This window comes from Olea europaea, chromosome 17 (genome assembly GCF_002742605.1).
Source record: "Olea europaea var. sylvestris chromosome 17, O_europaea_v1, whole genome shotgun sequence".
In the NCBI taxonomy this organism is placed as follows: domain Eukaryota; kingdom Viridiplantae; phylum Streptophyta; class Magnoliopsida; order Lamiales; family Oleaceae; genus Olea; species Olea europaea.
The window spans coordinates 13069907-13084889 of record NC_036253.1 but is presented as its reverse complement, the minus strand read 5'-3'; the positions used below and the strand labels follow the sequence as shown (position 1 = coordinate 13084889).

The 14983-nt window shown below is 34.8% G+C and overlaps 3 protein-coding genes across 3 annotated transcripts; all 3 read right to left on the bottom strand.

The window, feature by feature from the left end:
• Nucleotides 1–336: 336 nt before the first annotated feature.
• On the bottom strand, nucleotides 337–2878 carry LOC111412953 (uncharacterized protein At2g34160-like). The gene is made up of 5 exons (XM_023043800.1): nucleotides 2703–2878; nucleotides 2453–2501; nucleotides 1178–1240; nucleotides 977–1041; nucleotides 337–753 (listed from the first exon to the last, which is right to left on the bottom strand). The coding sequence occupies exons 1-5, from the start codon at nucleotides 2820–2822 to the stop codon at nucleotides 661–663; spliced, it is 390 nt and encodes a 129-aa protein (XP_022899568.1). The 5' UTR covers nucleotides 2823–2878; the 3' UTR covers nucleotides 337–660.
• Nucleotides 2879–4099: 1221 nt separating this feature from the next.
• On the bottom strand, nucleotides 4100–8133 carry LOC111365642. Its single transcript, XM_022986182.1, is given in 11 exon segments — nucleotides 4100–5113; nucleotides 5116–5224; nucleotides 5284–5356; nucleotides 5716–5780; nucleotides 5865–5938; nucleotides 5997–6099; nucleotides 6181–6240; nucleotides 6713–6762; nucleotides 6765–6793; nucleotides 7880–7950; nucleotides 7952–8133. Coding segments are annotated over 11 exon segments (792 nt in total). The 5' UTR covers nucleotides 7997–8133; the 3' UTR covers nucleotides 4100–5000.
• Nucleotides 8134–8658: 525 nt separating this feature from the next.
• On the bottom strand, nucleotides 8659–14977 carry LOC111412952 (F-box/kelch-repeat protein At1g55270-like). Its single transcript, XM_023043798.1, has 3 exons — nucleotides 14326–14977; nucleotides 14106–14237; nucleotides 8659–10236 (listed from the first exon to the last, which is right to left on the bottom strand). The coding sequence occupies exons 2-3, from the start codon at nucleotides 14127–14129 to the stop codon at nucleotides 8983–8985; spliced, it is 1278 nt and encodes a 425-aa protein (XP_022899566.1). The 5' UTR covers nucleotides 14130–14237; nucleotides 14326–14977; the 3' UTR covers nucleotides 8659–8982.
• Between the last annotated feature and the right edge of the window lie 6 nt (nucleotides 14978–14983).

Sequence of the window (14983 nt, the reverse complement as noted above, 5' to 3'; positions counted from 1 at the left end):
AATCCTAAATCCGTCCCTGTGAGAAAGAATACAAATAAGCACTATTATACGTTTGTGTGTGTATATACAAGTCTTACCCTATCTCATCATGTCCCTCTCTCAATTGAACATGAACTCAAGAGTTTACCCTAAAATTCATATAAAATATATAGCAACTGTTGGGTGTTCCCGCCCATCTCAGCCTAGCTTTGTCCATTATTATCAGGATACTCTAGAATTTCAATTTCTGCCTTTTGACTCTAAATTCAGAATTTATTATTTAACAACTTTAGATGAGGTGAGATGCTCCGTCCTACAAGTAGATTTTTCACCTCTTTTCAAATTTGTCGTTGTATGTGAATTTAATTACATCGGTTCAATGTTCATTCGGGAAAAATCACAATAAAGTTACAAGCTTACCATTGGGGTACAGTTTCTAACTAGAAATCTTCAGTATTAGAACAAATTTAATTAAGGAAGGTGCGCGATAAATAGAGTCACAAGAAAATTAGATCTTCATCTCCTCCATATTCACATTTCACAGGCTAACATAAAGAGTCTCCGCTATTGTGCTTGTAAGATCCAGAAAAAGTAGGCTTAGCAACGCGTTTCACCTCAACCAGAAATTTGAATAGAACAAAATAAATGGTGATTAAGAGGGAAAAAAGTGAAATCTCATCTTTAACCCTGCCCATCATCATCTCCACCTCTCGCCTCTGCTGCAGCTGCCATCAATTCGTCAAATTTATCCGTCTTCCCTAGCGCTACCTCAAGCTATAAACAAACAGTAACGAGACCATCATCAAAGGAAAAATACGTTAAGCATTTGTTATCCGAACCCGGCCACTCCACACACCCAGAAGGGAAAAGGAAGTTGAAAAAAAAAATTTATATATATAGAAATATGAATCAGTGGAAGTCTGGAAGAACGTGTTTTGCACTGATACATCAATGTCGATAAGTGAGTATTTTGCTAACAATTAGATTACAAACTTACTTTAGCTTTTGTGATTTTCCTTCCTCTCATTTCATCTTTAATCTCAACAGTAGACGTCATTATCTCTGCAGGGTGTTCAGAAATCTCCGTTTAATGTGTGAAGAATAACAGGATAACGTGGTTATAAAGGAACATTAATGAATTTGGTGATAATATGATGTAAACTGTAAAGAATAATAAATTGAGAGCTGAGAGCCTCACTTTTCTCAATTGCAAATCCATTATCCTTCAGAATTTCGGCCACACTCACAACTGTTGAAATAGCTGCAAATACAGGAGAGTAATCAATAACACTAAGAAATTACAAAAGCTACTAGTCCAGGGCAGAGACTAAATGAAAAATGAATATATTAAAGATGTAAAATATACAAAAGAAAAGAAAAATTATAGGGCACGGATTAAGCTACAGGTAATCTAAAAGTCGACAACCATAAAAAATAAAGGATTATCATCAAATATGCTTTCAATGGCACAACCTAACTTCTGTAACTCTTGTTCACAAGTTAACAGAACATGAAAAATGGCAAACAGCCCAAGACTGTCACCACCTATTTAAGGCAAAAATACCCTCCTACAAATGCAAGGAGTATAGGCCAGGGTGGAACGAGGATCATCAACGTTTAAAATGTCCCACATGACACCTATAGTAATGAACTTATGGCATATACCCTAATTTCCACCCAAACACACCCAAAATGAATATGAAAATAATTGAGCCATCCTGATTTAGTACACAGCTCCATTTTCATTTGAAACAACCATATTTATCGAATCTATATATCAGGAGACAATGCTCTTTCACCACAAATAACTACATTGAGGGAGTCCAAATAACTAACTGAATGAAACCAAATTTTCTTCATGCACACAGGCAAGTGAATTCGATCGTGAAATAAATAAGGCCATGCCACATGGAAAAATATAGCTCATTATGAAGCTAATCATTTTCTTATTGAGGATGCAAAAAAAGAGTTAAGTCATCTGACACAAAAATGTGTATTTGACACCTAAGGTTTGTAATCCTTGCAGATCCTATTGTTTGGTACTTTGTAAGTATCCACTTTATTGATTTCTTCAACCAATGTGCAATTAAACAGCAGTTAAAACACATATTTAACTCAAATCCAGTAACAAGTAGTGTTTAGCATTTTATTTAAGCATAGCAAAAGTATGAAAAGTATCCAATTTCGAACACGGTACAGACATAAATTTTTATATATCCTTTTAGACCCAATTATGCAAAAAACTGAAACGAATATTTCTTAAATACGCCACACAATCATACACAAATCAGCGCATCAATCAATGTAAAAGGACTGTCGACTACAAGGCCACATTATACCGTATTAATCAACCAAATGCAGCTACAAGTGAAAAACAACTATATTGAATCCGACAACAAAATAACAGTCACAAAGACCAATCTAATGCTTTGTGTGTGTGTGTGTGTGTTGAGATAGAGAGGTGAAACAATACCCATCCCAAGAGCAGAGAGTTCAACCTCGTTGTACTGCTGCATATATCTCTGCGCACATAATTTATAGTACACCAATTACAAATCAAATCAATCAAAACTCAGATTTATATACACGCACACATACGCGTTCATACAAATATTCATACATGTATAGCAAAAAGATAGAGATTTCTCTATTTAAAAAAAAAAAAAAAAGGAAGAAATTGAATCAGAATACCGATACAATTATATTTTACAATCAATAATTACCTTGGCGAGGCCAACGTAAAAGAAGATGGGCCTTTTAGTGTTGGAGACCTGGATTCGGTTTTTCTTGTAAGAATCTCCATTGATATTAATGTTGTTCACTCCATCTGCGATTTCCTCCATTGATTTACCAATTTCAATTACTGATCACCGTTGCAAGTTAACAAATCTATATCCGAATTAATGTGTGTATTTAATGAGAAGGACATCAATTAGGGTTTCTTATTAATTTTTATTAAATTGCATACGAGTCCTCAACTTCTGAATCCTTCTACATTTTCAACTTTAAAAATAACTTTTACCCCTATTTGAGCCTCATTCTTTGAAAAAAAAATACATTTTTAAACGGTACTTTAATATCACTCCAATCACACATTCTTCTATAAAATAATATTACATGCAAATTCAAAACTTTTTCTTATTTTTTAACTACGCATTTCCAATCAATACGCTATTCAAAAATTCATTCTTATAAAAAGAATGGGGCTCAAACAAAAAGTCAAGTCCCAACGCTCAACCTTTCATTTTCCGATGAAATTAGTCCATACTCACTATTTGAGTATTTTCATTGAAAAACATGAAATATTAAAAAGAGTAATGTTATTTAATTTTACTGAGATTACAATTCCAATTTAGGTGGTATTAACGTGACAATAAATGATATGTCATTTAATTTCACTTTTCATAAATCTATTTTTTATCTCTACCTAGACCGGGATTGTAATCCCAGTGGCTGTATAGCATTATTCGATTAAAAATAATCAAGTGACCACAGGTATATTTAAGGGTAACTATGTTCAGATTATTTTTTCAATTACATACTTTTTAAGTTTTGCTTATTTTTACACTTATATTTCCAACTTTTTTATCATATTTTTATTATAAGCTTATATTAATTAGCACATCTTGTCAGCTTATATTATTTGTTCATAATATTATTATATAAGCAAGATAAACAACAAATTCCTATGTTCCTCACAAGTAATAGAATATTTATATAGAAATCGTAATTAGACACACTAATTAATTGAAAGTTAATGATTGCGACAAAAAACATGAAACTTTCATTACAATTTAAAAATATGGTGCTGCTAAAAAAATTAATGTGGATATAATAATCTTATATTTAACTCTCTATAAACCTATTTAGTTGAATAGACAGATTAATCCTCAAATTTGAAAAATAAGAAAAAAAAATATAAAAAAGAAAAAAAAAAGTAGTAGATACCAACTAAAGAAAGAGTTGACTTAAGACCAAAGTTGCTACCCAAGTCAACGTACATCACTGGTCAACCGACTTAGCTAAGATCATCATGGAAGAGCTCAACAAAGTACAAAAGCATTATTGACTATAAAAAATCAAAGATCAGATAATCGAATATGAAAATTTTCACGTTCACCAACCATCAAGAGATGTGTCATCTTACCTAACTCATCAGCTTCTCCACCTATATAACCACTTATCCATTCCATCCCAACTAAGAGACTAACTCGTGTTACTCTTCCAAACTTCTAGCTCATCTACAAAACTAACTTGATCGGTCGTGGTGGAACCAATCACAACCCTACCACCAATAGTTCAGCTCACCAAGCTCTTGTTTAGCAGATTTTCCAATAGTTGCTAGTTCAGCGCCTTGACCAGAAAAAACACGAGTTTCGATCTCAGCATATTGGTACCATATACGGGGAATGGCATAGTTTTCCAAAAATACCATGGTACTATACTAGTAGTAGTACAGTGTTGCTCATTCTGTAAAGCAATCTCCTGGTTTAAAGGCTCTGCTGATGTTTCAACATTCACTGTATATCTCAATGTTATTCCTTGTAACAAACTTCACTAATTCTGCTGCTAAACCAGATCCATTTCAGGATATGCTACAAACTGTCTGCAAATTTACCAGTATTGGATGAGTTGACAGAAGATTATAGGCAGAACATGCAACAAATATACCATGTATTTGATGTTACACTAGAATAATGCTTCTTCTTTCCCCCCTTTTCTCTGTGTTTTCTGGTTTCATGGTACAAATACTGCTTGTTAAGACATTCTTGAATCAAAAATCAATAATGAATAGCCAAATGTCACGACCAGCATGGGATATGATTGATGTGTTCTGCTAAAAACAAAAGAAGAAAAATAGAACTCGGGCAGCAGCACTATCTCCAATCTGAACAAAACAAAGTGAAATTGATAATAGGATTTATGAATTGTTCTTTACTATTTATTCAGATTAATAATATACTACTTGATGAATATGTCGTTGATCAATGTTTAATGAGCCGCCATGCCTCGTATGATGATCATGATTGTGAAACGAGAAGGTTCCTTTCTTCCTCCTCGAATCTTTCTAGCCATCTAAATCTCAGATCACATCCAGATTTGTCAGCTATCTCGAATTGTTCTCTTGCCATTCAACTGGATTAAGTTCGAGGCTTCCAGCATTCTTCCTTGATTTTCTGTTGGAGGATCCTCTTTTTGCATTGAATTTGGTTAGTAATTGAGGAACTGGAACACCTAAAACATTTGTTACAAATTACCAATTCATAAACCTGGAAAAAAAAATTATGAAAGATTAACAAGGACCCCTTGGGGGAAATCGGAAGTAACAAGCTTCAAGGAGAATGAACTGCCACACCATGAAAGAACTAGTAGGTAGCTGTCCTCAATGCATTAAGGACATGTTTTTTACATAGTACTGGATAGGATTAGACATTACGATAAACAAAATTTTTAGCTTTCTTTTTCTTCTTCAATACTAACGAAAGTCCAGTAGCTGAAAACATCTCTAACTTACGTTCTCACTTGAGTGAAATGATTGCATAAAAATTCTCGTAGAATTGAGAATAAAGTTTTCATTCTATACATGTTAGATCATGAATTAGTAACTGCATCCAATTGACCCCCCCCCGGTAGCCCTATTCACTCCTGACTCCTTTATCTGGAAAATTTTGAAATCCATAGAAATGTTACATAACAAACTATGCTATCTAAAACCCCCAGTATTTATTCAAACACCTTTTGAGATTGTAATTAACGATGCATTCGAAGCTACAAAGCATCTCCCTTTCCAACCACATATCCTAAGAAAATATTTATACCAAACACGAGGTTCTATAGAATTTACTTATTATGGATTTTGTAGTTCAAAAACTTAATATTTCTACAAGTAATTCTTCACTAAATTTCCAGAAAAGTAATTTACATTTTCTAATCTTGGCAAAGCATGCTCTTAGTATCACTACAGTTCACCAAGTAAAAGTATCAGAGACTGAAACCAGCAGCAATCACATCTCAACAAGCAGTAGAGAAACACCAGAAAGCCGAGGCTTCATCTTTTTTCAAGCAATCCCCTGTCAAATATACAGCACCAAAAGGTAGACAGCACCTGGATGCATGCAGCTAGAATATAACAAGTTTTGATAAGGTATCACAGCATATGCAGAAAGCATTACAGCATGTGCATGCCTTGCAGGGACATGCCTGGTCAACTGCCTTCTCCAGATAACGGAAAGCTCGCTGATCTGATCGAGCATAGTCATTCTGTCAAAAAATAAAGAGAAGTTTAATAGCAAGACTACAATTATACCAAAACAGTTTCTTTTCTTTTGGAACAGGTCCTGTAAATATATTCCCCATTTTTTTGTACAAACATTTCAAAATTCAAATATTAGTTGAAACTAGTGTATTCTTGGATTGGTTCCTCTTCTTATCTTCCAAAACTTCTTGGTATATTTCCTCCAAATTGAGTTTAAACAGAATATGAGAAAGGGGAACAAATGCTCTGACTCAATTTCTGGGAAATCCAGACAGAAGTTGAGTAGAAAGCTGACATAGGAAGACAAAAGAGCAGGTATGTTGCAGAAAAGGAGGCCCCTCTAGAAAGCCTGAGAAGAATTCTTTTAGTAGCACTAAAATTCATTCACTACTTGGGTAATAGATTGAAATTGAAAGTTGAAACAAAATCAATCCTAGCCAGGGTTTCTATATTGTTCCATTCATTAAGATGTCTAACCTCAACTCTTAGGCGGCAACCGACCTCATACTGTGCATCTGGATCACCGTCTCAGAGGCTTCCACTGATAAAGCAGCCCCTCTATCAGGATGAACAATAAAAGGGAAATGTAAGTTCGAGTCTACAATAAATAATAACAGGTACATAGTAAAGATAATCCACTTGTCATATGGCTAGCAAAGAAAGATAATTCTAGCACATGATGATAGGTAGAAATAGCAATCAGAACTGAAACTTCAACATCAACTTCAATGGGAAAATAAAAAATGAAAACAAGACTAAATAGTCCTCATTCTGAAGACAATTCAGACCATTTTATGATGAAATGATGTAATAATCTCAAACAGCAGATGACCAGGACCGATGCAAAATGAACTCAAAAAAGGAAAGAAATGATTCCTTGCACAGCTTTACGTGCACCAGATACCTAAGAAGCACGGATACGGATACGGATACGTCGATATGACTTTTTTTTTTAAAATCTAGGATACGCCAATACATGTTATAAAATTCAACATAATTTTATTAACATAAAAACATTAATTTGGAAGCATGATAATAAAAATAAAATAAAATACTAAAACACTTTATCTTAATCATTAATTGTCGAAACTTCATTTTCTTTAATATCATCAACATTAATTTCTTCATTACCATTAAAAAATACATTATCCAACTCTGACTCATCTATAATAGATTAGCAATTTCAAGTAGTCCAACACCTTCGAGAGTATCAAATAAGTTTCCGACAATGTCCCGCATTTTGGATTCTCTTTTTGAATATAGATTTAATTTTCTTAATAAAAGACGCAAATTACTATGAATGTAATCCAATTATTCAACTAGTTGTACAGTTGTTTTATTCTTTCTCGTAAAATGCACAAAAGAGTGCATATTCCAATTTCTTTGAGCACTAGATGAAGAAGAAAGTTATACAAGAAGTTTCAAAGCAACGTTTTGTTATAAAGGTGCATGTAAACCATGAAGTATCGGATACGTATCGAAAATTATACAAAAATATAAAATAATTAAAAAACGTATCGAATACGTATTGAAATTTTAAAAAATATATATAAAAACATATGAAATAATTAAAAACAAGTACCCGGTATGTATCTGAGGACATCAAAGAGTATCGGAGCTTGGATACGTATTGGATATGGGTACATAACAAATTTACAGGAATAGCCAGGTACATGGTATTTCATATGTAGTTTGGACAACCAATATCTAGCATTGAGTGTTTGAGTTGTCAGCTTTAAGGGCCAATTCAAAGTTCTCCATTGCTGTCTAATGCAACATCCACCAACAGAAAGGAAGTTACTCCAATCATCATGATTTTGTTGAATTAAAATTTAGATTCACAAACGACAACGCGAAACAATGCATACCACCAGTTCAAAAACTAGTTCATAGTCTTCTTCTTCTCCCCCCCCCCCCCCCCCCCCCTCTCTTTTTGGTGAAAAGTGAAAAAAAAATTGTAGGGACGTAACAGAAAGCCTTAATTGGAGACGAGTATTATAGATACCGGCTGTGTTTCTCTTGAGGGTATTCCTGTTCTGCAGTGCGTTGCATATATGTATACAAAAGCTAGGCCACACAATTCTCTCCATAACAAATACAAATAAAAGGCACTTAGAGATGCTGTAAAGATATCGAGGTAAAAAAAATAAAGATATATATTTACTCTAAGGTGTACGCGATACATACATGTTCCACATTTCGCGTTATGTAATAGTCTAGGACACATCAACTATGAGTTATAATTTCATTTTTCCTCAGCATCATATAGTCCAACATGCCAAACATTACATTATAGTACAACAACAAAAAATAATAAAAAATAAAAATAAAAATAAAGAAACAACAACAACCAATTCAAAATGTTTCGACAAAAACGAAATGACCAATNAAAAAATAATAAAAAATAAAAATAAAAATAAAGAAACAACAACAACCAATTCAAAATGTTTCGACAAAAACGAAATGACCAATGGTAAGTATGGAAAATCTAGGTTTATTCCATAACAAACTTTTGATACAATCACAGGATGTACAATGAATCCATTACTTCAACGGTCGATATGCTCTCCCTTTACCAGAAATTTAACACAGTATACGGTTGTAACTATATGCAGCACTACGTCTAGGAAGCAAAACAAACGTGGTAATCTTGTCTAGCACCTACAGGCACATGCTAACATCCTTTTCCCTACAAGAACAGCCTTCAACATTGATGGCCTCCTTGGGCTCATGTATAATTACGATCTTCATGCATTAAGTACCTGGCTGTGAACAATGAGACTTTTGAAGCGGGTACCCGCGAGGTTTGACAAAAAATTCGTCACTAAAGTCTTGAAATGCCCTTTCCCTGCGATAGTTTCCCACAGATGCTCATCAGTCGAGCTGCTACCATGGTCTGATTTCGAAACGTCGACCAGCGATATACTCATGTTGTTTCGAATAATGCATAACTTCCCGTTGAGAGGGAGAAGTGCAACAGCCTCTAAAGCCTTTGAGTTCCCTAAATGCATTTTACTGTCAATCTGTTTGCTCCAAGAACCAGTCGATTCATCGTATACTCGAAGTCTGCAGCCATCTTTGCAATCCAACGCATAGAGATGACCATTAACTGTAGTACTTGGGCTCCTCCAACCTGCAACCAGACCATCATAGATGGTGCACCAGCTATCGGTTTCAGGTTGGTAGACCTCACTCAAAACCTGTCGGTGAGAACCTCTGCCCTTCAAGAACCACTTACCTTCGTAAACGACCCCTACAAAAGGTACCATTGCAGTGCTCATATCAGAAATGAAGGACCACCTGTTCTTGTTAGGATCATAAACTTCAGCTGATCTTAGAGACCGGTGGCCACGCTCATTCTCCCCACCAGCTACATACAAACAGTTGTTTATAACACAACAGCCAAAAGATTGTCGCCTCCGAAGCATATCAGGGGCTCGATGCCATTTATTAGTGCGCGCACTATAAAAAACGACTCTCCTCATTGAACCTTTCTCTGGATCTCGGCCACCAAACAAATAGAGGTGACAACCGCTAAGGACAGCACACCCGAAACCATGGGCTTCAGAATATTCTTTGGGGACAGGAGGAAGAGGCTGCCAAAGCTGGTATATGGGGTCAAAGGCGTGCCATGATATTTTTCCATCTCGGTCTTTCTTCATAACATATATCCATTCCTCTGTAATTCCAAGATTCCTCCGGAGTGAGTAAAAATAATTACCTGCCAAAAGACGACCCCATCTCTTGCAGACTAACCGAAGCTTTCGATGCTCATTTCTCGGAACACGGATCAAGCAAGCAATGGCAAGATCATCTGGAAGTCCAGGAAGCAGAGGGGATTGACTCGTGTTTCTGTCACGTGGTGGCTTCTGTCTAGTGGGATGAATAGAAGGTTTGATGTCAGGTTGAAGACAAAGCTTTGTACCTGGCACATACTTTTTAGCTCCAGCTACGGTTTTGAGGCCTGCATCTACCCGACAAAGGCATGCTGTTGTGTCTACCTGCAAGTGAGTAAGATTACCATTGAAGTATTGTATCTTACAAAAACAATTACTAGCCGAATTGTTTGATGCTAGAGCATTGACGATACCACATCAGGCTAACACGTTGTGGACCCAGAACAACAACAAACTACAATATCAGCCTTACTCGTGATATATTTAGTTTCGGCTATCATTGAAGAAGGAAAAAGATTGGAAAATAGGGGGAAAAAGGAAAAGAGAAACCAATTTGAGTTACACAAGCACGCACCCATTGGTTTTGCATAATTACTACTACAGAAATCTGCCATTATGAAGTGAAAAATTCCAATCCACCCTAAACTAGAAAGTAATGGCTAAAAGAAGACACCCTAGTTCAGTCAGACAGAATTTTTTGTTTTTTATTTTTCCTGTATCTGAGTCTACATAGCTAGAACTTTGCTGATTGTGCTTGGAGAACATGATAAGATTATACTGCCTACATCAGCAGTGAATGTCCTCAATTCCTTTAGACAACATTCACAGAGGATGTCCTCCTTCTAAGAATAGCCATGTACTACCAGAAAAACCTCACTTAGACCGCAAGATGAAGATCTTGGCTGCAGACTTAAGGGTAAATATAAAAGGCAAAACCAAATACCCATTTTATGCCACCATTTGGCCCCCATTAATTTCTATTCCATTACATTTTATTTTTCTCTCTCTTATTTTCAACCACACAATCTTCCATAAAATAATATTACACGTAAACCGATAAAATTTTCCTTCTTTTTCACCACTCATTTTTCAAGAAAATACTATTTCACCCATTTTCATTTCCAAAAAATGGGGCCCAAACGGGGGCTATATCTCTTAACCAAAATTTGATGCCATGCCAAATCATCTGAAGAAATTCTAATGTGGATGGAATATAGCATGTGATCATTATTGGAATAAATAAATCTTATTGTTATAACATCAGCAAGAATTTACTTACTTGCCGACGAGACTTCATTAGAATCCCAAATATTACAAGTAACACAACTTAATGGAAAAAGTATTTTATGTGTCGTTGTTCCCTAGTTGCCCATAGCTCCCATTGCTGTGTTGAAAATAGACAATTAACCTCTAGCGTTTCTTGAGATACAACTAAAAGCACCAAGTTATTAACTTAATGACATTATTATTTTTTAACTTGTTATGTGAAAAACATATTCGTTAATCCAGAAAACAAATTTGTAGTTCTTTTCAACTCTCACCTCTCTTCTCACTGCAATCCTACAGCTTTGCCACATTGTTTCTTAAATCACATCCTGTAAATGCTACTAGAACTGGAATACTTTAAGAAAGACATTCAGGGAAAAAAAAATATGTATATACTTTTAAATCTAAGCAACCAATTGATTTTCTTCGACTTTCATAGATAGCACAATTTCTATCTTGATATATATTTTCGGCTGGTCTATATTACTCAAATAGTCAAATGTTTAAGGTCACACTCCATGACACATTCTGTTATTTCCCGATGAGGGAAATCCACTGATGTGTTGTTATGAGATTTAGCTTCTTAACTCCTCCATCCTTGGTTGATTATTGGCAGATGTCCATATATGGCTCCTGTAGCCTATTTTAGTCCAATGTTTTAGAAGGCATTTATGAAGCTTAACTCAGGGCTTGATTCGTGAGAATGGGATTAAAGCATGCTGCTTGATTAGGGGTGCCTTGATGTTAGCATCAAGCAACTTTTGGGGTGGCTCAATTATGTGACATGATGTTACATTAGCTAAATTTTCTTCCAATTGTTCTATTCAGCATAAAAATGCATAACCAAAAGGCATGCACCACATGCGAAGGCCTTTGATTCAAAATGCCTAACAATGCAAAAAAGCACCATGAAGGTAATGACGCATTCTCCTTTAGCCTCATAAAAACACAGTTTCAGAGAATTTTAGTGAAGAAAAGAAATGCTCATAAGGAAAACCGACCTACTGAAATGGCATGAGTAGCCGGATTTTGGAGAACCACTGAGGGTTATTATTGTATTTCTATGTAACAGGGCTCGAGGGGTAACCAATAGCATAAGAAAACAACAGAGGATAAAATGCTTTTTGCCATGGAAGAGAGGAATTATAACCAGGCATAATCGAACTTTAAAATGATTTTACCACATTTTGGACATTCGGCTTCACTTAGCACCGTAGGTACTTAAATGCAAATCTACTTTGGTGAAAGTTTTTGATAAACTCTACTTCAACGATCCAATTTCGTATATTCAGTCTTTTATATAACCACGCCTAGGGTAATTCAGTCAACAAACAACTCAAAAGTTAAACCATAAAGAACTTTTCACTGAGATCATAAATAAAAATAATTAACTACAGAGCCCCCACAAAGTCTTGAAATCAAAAGGAAGAAAGACATTTATCTTTCAATGCCTCTCCCGTGGAATGGTTCCTTGAACCACATGTAGCAATGATTAGTAACTTGAACCAAAACTAGGTTTAAAATTTTACTCACTTATGATAAAAGTTTATGAGAATAAAAAAAGAAAAACAGAAGAAAACATAGAATAGATTAAAGTTGACAACTGAAGCAAGAAATGGGACAGAGTTTGATATTTAGCAGAAAGTCATTATTTCAAATAAAGATGAAAGATGATTTAGCAGACATGTTAGTATTCTACTAGATATTACAAACAAGAAAATGTGAAATTCCCCGTGTCTAAATTTAATTTCAGGGTGGCAACCATGGTTCCACACTGTCAGCCCTCACAGAAGATTTAGCAGAATGTTATTATTTCTACAGGATATTATGAATCTGAAGAGGTGATATTCCCCTCATCTAATTTAGTTTCTGGATGGCAACTAAGGTTAGACAACATCAACCCTCATTGATAACTATATGGTCTATCTTTGGCTCACGTTTATAAACAATTTTCTAAATACTCAAGCCACTTTTCAAGGGACCTAAAATACACCCACTTATTTCCCACTTGTTTCTATCTATTTATAGTTTAAACTGTTTATAAACATTTCCCAGAATGCTTTTGCTTAAATGCTTAAATTAAATTTCAACTTATGGCTATCAGCCTCTAGTGGCTAATAAAATTGATCGATGTGTTTGCTTGTCATCATCATAGCAATCACAATTCAATGCATGTGTTCCAATCAACATATTTTGATAAAAGAAGATTGGAATTGAATATAGTCATGGATTTGCTATCCTTGGTTGAAGATCCTCCAATGGAAAAAGCAACATAACTTAAAGTCTTTACCCAGGATCCCCTGCTTCGTTAGTATGATACTCCCTCAAATTTGTAAGGGAATTCACAAAAAAGCATGCAATAATAAATAACATAGGAAAGTAAAGGTTGATTCACTCATCACATTACACTGGTCACAACTTGCCTTCGTCCATGTCCTGAACAACCCTGATGACAGTTATTTCCTCGATCTATACTAATCTTCTTTGAAAGAAATTGTACATTTATTTTCACAGCTTATCAAAACAAATTTGCGCCTCAATGCGCTAAATGACAAGTATATAAAATCAATTGATTTCAGTTACATAGATATTCATGTTCCCATAACATGCTAGCATGGTTATGTACTATACTCTTTCAATTTCACCAAACTTCACACTATCAACATAAGAGACATAGAAGCACTATAAATCTATTCATCTATAATTTAAAAAATTAAATACATTTAATCAATAAATTTTTTTTGAAAGGTAAAACACATTTTATCAATATTAAGAATGCAATTTTCTTATTAGAATAAGTTCGAAACACTGAAGAATATACAATTCTGATATGCAAACCCTCATTACAGTATCAATTTATAGTACTTAAATCAGAACAAGAAACATAAAAATGTTCAAAGAAGAAATTGAAAATATCAGATACTTACCAAGGGAGGCTGAATTCTGTCCATTCTTGACAATTAAAGTACTCGCCAATTCCAAATTTGCCTCACTTCAGAGCTGAACTGGGAAAGTTAATTCATATCTCCCAATCATCAGATCCCACAAGCAACTTTATGCTACCAAATGCACAAATTAACAATGAATCAACATATGAAATTCACCAATTACATAAAAAGATTAATATCTGAAAGAAGAAATTCTTACCTTAAGAAAATCAAACTGATATTCAGACACGCTTCATTTCGATGAAGAAAAACGAATATAAAACAAAAAACCCACCACCAAAAACTTGAAGATCAACTCAAAGTACAGTCTGAAACTGTTAAGAGGTTTTCCAGAAATGTCCGCGATAGAGTAAATGCTTCTACGAATGAATGGATCGTATTGACTTGGAAAATGGAAAGATTTGTACAAGTTATACGTTTGGTCACCACCACCCCTTTGTGGAAAATAGGTAGGTATGAATATGTGGTAAACAAATTGAATCCAGAAGCAACATCAGGAACCCACAAGGAGAAACTTGATTAATTTGAATTGTCAAGGATTATAGAGAAAGGGAGAAAAAAAATTGAAAACCCACAAATGTCTTATCCTGGGAAAGAAACCCTTAAAACCCCAAATTGCGAGACAGCAAGAAAATGGGGGCAGAAGAGAAAAGCACTGAAGAAAGAGAGATACCCCTCTCAATTCTCATTCAACTCTCTTTCACCATTAAAACTCAGTGGAAAATTGGGCCCATCAAAAACCCATTAGCACAATAAACCAAGCAAAAGAGTGTGTTCAACAAAAGACCAAAGAACGGAGCAAAAAAGCAAACCTTAACCATTAATTGCAGCAAAATAAAGTAGTTTTGAATTTAAAA